The 6,299-nt window shown below is 37.5% G+C and overlaps 1 protein-coding gene across 7 annotated transcripts in view; it reads right to left on the bottom strand.

The window, feature by feature from the left end:
- The window catches only part of Cspp1 (centrosome and spindle pole associated protein 1), a 137,805-nt gene that overhangs the window by 65,862 nt on the left and 65,644 nt on the right, over window positions 1–6,299 (bottom strand). For all 7 annotated transcript variants that reach the window (XR_003847255.1, XM_029557006.1, XM_029557007.1 and 4 more), the window contains 2 exons: window positions 5,399–5,528; window positions 2,264–2,411 (listed from right to left, as the gene is read on the bottom strand). Coding sequence is in view for 6 of the 7 variants with exons in the window: in XM_029557006.1 (XP_029412866.1) it covers window positions 2,264–2,411; window positions 5,399–5,528 (278 nt within the window). In the remaining variant the exon portion in view is untranslated. The remainder of the gene's footprint in view (window positions 1–2,263; window positions 2,412–5,398; window positions 5,529–6,299) is intronic.

Here is a 6,299-nt window from a genome sequence, read left to right as displayed (position 1 = left end):
TATCCATTGAGCCTTCTTCTGACCTCAGTGAGAAATGCATGACATGGGTGCACTTACACACACAGAGGCAATACTCATACACATAAAATCAAAATAATAAAAAAATATTTTTTTAAAGAATTTTATCTTTTATCATATTTACATTGTTTAGAACTGTCCTGAAAAGTCCTGGGGAATTACTCTACTCCCAGTGTTTCATCCACTGAAGGGTCTCTCTTATGGTATGTAATATATTTCTAACAATTCAGATTTCCTTTAAATAATAAAAAAATATTTTTTTAAAGAATATCATATTTTATCATATTTACATTGTTTAGAACTGTCCTGAAAAGTCCTGGGGAATTACTCTACTCCCAGTGTTTCATCCACTGAAGGGTCTCTCTTATGGTATGTAATATATTTCTAACAATTCATGACTGAGATTTCCTTTAGTTACAACTAGTAATACACTTATCCCATGTCCTCCTCCTGGGCACAATGAAACCTAAACTTTGAGCCAAATTGATGTTAAAATCCTCTTAAGAACACTGGTTGTTCTTGCAGAACACCCGGGTTCGAATCCCAGCACCCACATGGCAGCTAACAACTGTCCATAGCTCCAGTTCCAGGGGATCCAATAGCCTCTTCTGTCCTCTGCAGACATTGCACGACACAGGTGCACTTACCTACACACAGGCAATATATGCATACACATAAAAAATAAATTTTTAAAAAATTGTTTTAAATAAAATAAAAGTAAAAACAAGAGTTCTAGTCTTCTAAACCCATGAAGAAGTATTTATGAAGTAATGATATAAAAAGGAACAAATTATTTGAAGGAAAAGTTGTCTTACTAATTTAAGTGAGTTCAAGTATATCTTAAAATATATTCAGGGGCTGAAGTGATGGCTCAACAGTTAAGAACACTGGTTGTTCTTGCAGAAGACCTGGGTTCGAATCCCAGCACCCACATGGCAGCTAATGTCCGTAACTCCAGTCCCAGGGGATCCAACAGCCTCTTCTGACCTCTGCGGGCATTGCACGACACAGGTGCACTTACCAGGCAATACATGAATACAATAAAATAAAAAAAATAAAGTTTAAATATATATATATATTCAAAGAATAAAAGGCATAATTCACAAGAATTCTGATTATTCAGTATCTATCAATCTTTTGATTGATGTCCACCACTTAACAACATGAAATCTACATTTTTAGCATTTTAATATATCCTTTTCATCCTTTATCATTTCTATCTCATTTCTAACTAAAACAATTTTCCAAATCCCATTATATTTATTCTACTTTTATTCTACTTAGTGACAAGCTAGTCAAAAACTATCTCAAATAGTATATAATAATTTTTTAGTGTTTGTGTGCTTACTAAATCAAAAAAAATGTTAAGAGCACATAACAAAAAGATAAATGAACATGGGGCTAGAAAGAAAACTCAGTGGTTAAGAGCACTGGCTGCTCTTGCAGAGGACTAGGGTTCAGTTCCCTGCAGTTACATGGTGGCTAACAACCATCAGTAACTCCAGTTCCAAGGGAGCCAGCATCATCATCTGGCTTCTGCAGTAACTGCATGCATGTAGTGGACTTATATACATACAGGCAAAATACACATACACATAAAATAAATTTTTTTAATTATTATTTTAAAATATAGGAACATAACTCTGCAACCTGTCAGAAAGTTCTCAGATCAAGTCTTTTTCCCCCTAAAGGAGACTATGAATTGAGCAAGTATACCCCATAAATGAATTAAAAACAGATCTCAAAGCCAGGCGTGGTAGTGCACCCCTATAGTCCCAGCACTTGGGAGGCAGAGGCAGGCAGATCTCTGTGAGTTCAAGGCCAGCCTGGTCTACATAGTGAGTTCTAGGAGAATTGGGGCTACAGGGAGACCCTGCTTCAAAAAGACAAAAAAAAAAAAAAAAATCCCAGATCTCTTCTTAAACTACTCTAGCTATTTATTAGTCTTACATTATGCGCTTTTATTAAAAAGCAAGAAAATATTCTAAGTGCTAGTTTGGATAAGCACCAATTAACTCTTCTCTGCAGTTCTTACTATCATCAAAGAATGGAAAATCTGCAATATTCTGCACAAGAAAGGCTTTCTAACCACTACTGTATTTATAATCAAAATACTTCCTTTGTATTAAGCTCAGGTAACAAAAATCTCATTAAACAGTCTATGATTCCCACCTCTTTCTACTCTCCTCTTCTAAAATGTTGGAAATAAATCCACCTTAAAAACAAGCTCACAGAAGCAGCATACTTATCAGATCTCCTTTGGCATCTCTGAGAGGAGCACCACCTCCACCTTTCCCCCAAGGGTTGTAAATTCGCATTTCAGCTTCCAATTTAGCTTCATATTCTTCTTTTTCTTCACGCTCTTTCTTCCTTCTTGCTTCTCTTTCCCGAATCTTGACAGCATAAGATATACTTAGAGTAAGTGTGGACTAGTAGGCTGAGACAAGCATTACTATTATTTTATTTTTCTGGTTGGAAAAGTAAGCTGTAGAGTTTTTTTTTCAGTAAACTTCCCTATAAAGTTAAAAATCACAGTAAGACTAAACTAAAAAACTATTTGAATGGCTGGAATATACAACTGCTGTTCCTCCCATCATGTCACCAGAAACCTTCCCAGGCAGTAGAGTCACTTGAGACCCAACCAATTGCCCCTTCTCTCCCCACTTCCATCTGAGCATTCCCTTTCTAACTCACCAGTCCCCTGGGTTCTCCCTATTTTTCTTTCTCATCTACTCTTTCATTGGAACTTCCAAGTCACAAAGTCCACTCTCTGCCTCATCAGACTGTACTGGCTGAACAAAGTCTATTTCCAGAATTCAGAGGGTGAAGGTTTGAAGGTTTGGGGGGGGCATGCTATTCTGCTCTAAGTAGTTTTATAAAAGCACATGAAATTAATATATTCTTATCACCAAGTATAAGCACAAGATCGCTCTCCACGGATATAAGGAGAGGAAATGAACAAGATTCTATATTTTTAAGAAGTCTTTTTTAATATTTTATATTATTATTTTTATTGTATGTGCATGAGCATATTGCCCACATATATGTAAGTGCACTTGTGGCATGCAGCACCTGTGGAGGTCAGAAGAGGGCATCAAATTTCCCTGGAACTGGAGTTAAGGACAGTTGTTAGCTGCCATGTGAGCGCTGGGAATCAATCTTAGTCCTCTGCAAGAGCTGCCAGTGCTCTTAACCACTGAGTCATCTCTCCAGCCCCCCTTTTTTGTCTTTTTTTTTTTTTTCAGAGCTGAGGACCGAACCCAGGGCCTTGTGCTTGTTAGGCAAGCGCTCTACCACTGAGCTAAATCCCCAACCCCGCCAGCCCCCCTTTTTTAAAGGAAGTCTTTAACTCAAAGCCTTATGCAAGGGAAATTAAGACACTCTTTTACTCCACTGCAACCTGAGATGTTATCACACATGTAGAATAAGACTTCTCAGGTCAGGTATACACCTTAGCCAGTACAGTGTTGGCCTGGCATGTGCAAGGCCTTGGGTTCAATCCCAGTACCATACGCACCAAAAAAACTAACTTCTTAAATTGGGAAAATGAGCTTTATCAGTGATTTTTTTTTTCTTTTTTTGAGACTTTGAGACAGGGTCTCCCTGTAGCCTGAAATGGTCTGGATCTCACTATGTAGACCAGGCTGGCCTTGAACTCACAGCGATCTGTCCACCTCTGCCTCCCAAGTGCTGGGATTAAAGGCGAACACCACACATCTGGCTATCACTGATATTTTTAATATGTTCATTCAAAACCATATTCCAAATTTCAAAATTCAGTCTTGTATCTGGAGAATCCCTCATACAAAAATTTATAATAATTCTATAATTTTTTTTAAAAATCTACCTCTCTAGAAGTTTTCCCATATAGAAGTTACATTAAAAATTGGACTGAAGAGATGGCTCTGTGGTTAAGAGCACTGGCTGCTCTTCCAGAGGACCTAGCTTCAATTCCTAGCACCTATATGGTGGCTAGCAGCTATACTCCTGTTCCAGGGGATCCAACACCATGTTTTGACCTCCAGGGGCACTGCACAACATGGGTGCACTTACATACATGCAGGCAATACATTCATATACATAAAATAAAAATAGTAAATAAAATATTTTTAAAATATATATATTATACAAGGAGCTAAGGGTCTATCTCAGCTGGTAGAGCACTTGTCTAGCATGCAGGACATCCTTGGATCAATCCTTTATGCCACATAAAACTGGGTACTGCCTGTAATCCCAACACTCAGGAGGTAAAAGTAGGAGGTCAGAAGTTCAAGGTCACTCTTGACTACACAATGAGTTCAAGGCCAACCTGGTATATATGAGACCCTGTCTCAAAAAAACAAAATACGAAACAACAAAAATAGTATTTTATAAAGAAATTTAGTTGGAATTTTACAGAAAAGTACTTTAATTTAGATATGTATCAATACTATGAACCTTCTCAGGGTGATTCCCACTTCCCAACCCCCCAAAAGTTACTCTTAAGTAAACTGACTTTAAACAACATAAAAAACAACAGAACCCACTGTCTTTCTTAAAAATGTATTCCTTATTGGTTTGTGATCTAAGTCTCCTTGATTTGAACACTTGGAATCATGTTCAAGTCTTCTGTTTTTTTCTTATCCCTGTATAGATGTTCTGGCCATGAAACAGAACTGTGTCTTGGATATCCTCCCTTTTTCTCCATATGGATCAGGGTCTTATCACCTCTTGGCTGAAACTATTAATAGGTCACTAAACCAGCAAGATGGCTCAGAAGATTTAAAAAAAAAAAAAAAATCGAGCTGACAACCTGAGGTGATTCCTGAAACCTACAAGGTAAAAGGAGAGAAACAACTCCTACAAGTTATCCTCTGACTTCCATATACACACCGGAGAATCAAGGAGCCTACACACACAAATAAGAAAGTGAATAAATAAAGGACATAGAGAAATAAAAATGATTTTTCTGCTTAAATTTCTTTTTCCAATTGTCCAGATAATAAACAGCTTCGTCCTAAAAGCTAGATCTGCTCATATCAACTAATCATTTTACTATTCTTGGCTTCAGTTTTCTTACAAGATAAAATTGAGTCTGCTTATAAGCTAGTCCTTCATAATCCACACAATCTAATGCTACAGCCTCTTCCCCCAAACCAATTCCACTCCCTGAATATACCAGGAATGCCTATTAACATATGCAGTTTAAATATCAACAATCATATGAAACCTTCCCAATTGCCCCCAGACAATCCTATTCTATGCTTCCTAAGAATTCCAGGGTATCTACTTCAAAACTTACCATATTACCCATTTACTTTTTTCCTGTTCACCACACTGAGGTCTGAGAGACTACTGTGCTATAAGCTGGATAGTCAGTATAAAATGAGTGAATGGGTACCTGCTGCTGCAAAGCTTCTTGATAAGACTGAAGTGACTGCTTGGAAGGTTTTGGTTTATCTTCAAAAATCAGCCCTGAATTCACCACTCGATCACTTGTAACTTTATGTTTACTCTGTCCAACTGTATTCCTAATATCAAATAAATAATTTGAATCCCATTATTATAAGAACGCGCACATTTCAGAAAAAATATAACAATCTTATGAGATAGTCTAGCATATGAAAACATCTTTAAAAAGAAAAAGCCAGGGAGATGGGTCAGTGGGTCACGGCACCTGTCACCAAGCCTGACAACCTGAGTTCCATTCCTGGAGCCCACATGGTGGAAAGGAGAGAACCAACTCTTGAAAGTTGTCCTCTGACCTCCACATGAATGCTGTGGCATGTATGCCATGGAACAAACACACGCACATTCCCACACAAAATAAACGATAACAAAAAATAATTGTTTAAAGAAAGGCATTTTTCTGAGTCAAAGAGGAATCTGTAAGCACATGACTCTCATAAAATACTCTCTCCTGCCTATGCTTAATCCAAAGAACTTTAAAGTTTATTGGATCTGTATCTTGACATAGGGGACAGTCATATAGGAGTAAAAATACTTGTGATAAGTCACCAAGCAGTGCACATAGGATTTATACACTTTGCACAGGTACTGCACTACATACATGCACTTACATGAAGGCACAATACTCATACACATAAAAAATAATAAATAAGGGGCTGGAGAGATGGCTCAATAGTTAAGAGCACTGACTGCTCTTGTAGAGGACCCAGGTTTGATTCCCAGCACCCACATGGTGGCTACGAACCATCCTTAACTCCAGTTCCAGGGGAATCCAAAGCCCTCTGCGGCATTGCTAAAATAAAAATAATAAATAAAATGTTTTAAATTAAAAA

Source organism: Nannospalax galili, unplaced genomic scaffold, assembly GCF_000622305.1.
Source record: "Nannospalax galili isolate Female #2095 unplaced genomic scaffold, S.galili_v1.0 scaffold247, whole genome shotgun sequence".
NCBI lineage: Eukaryota > Metazoa > Chordata > Mammalia > Rodentia > Spalacidae > Nannospalax > Nannospalax galili.
Note: the sequence above shows the minus strand (reverse complement) of the source record. Positions and strands in the feature narration are given on the sequence as shown.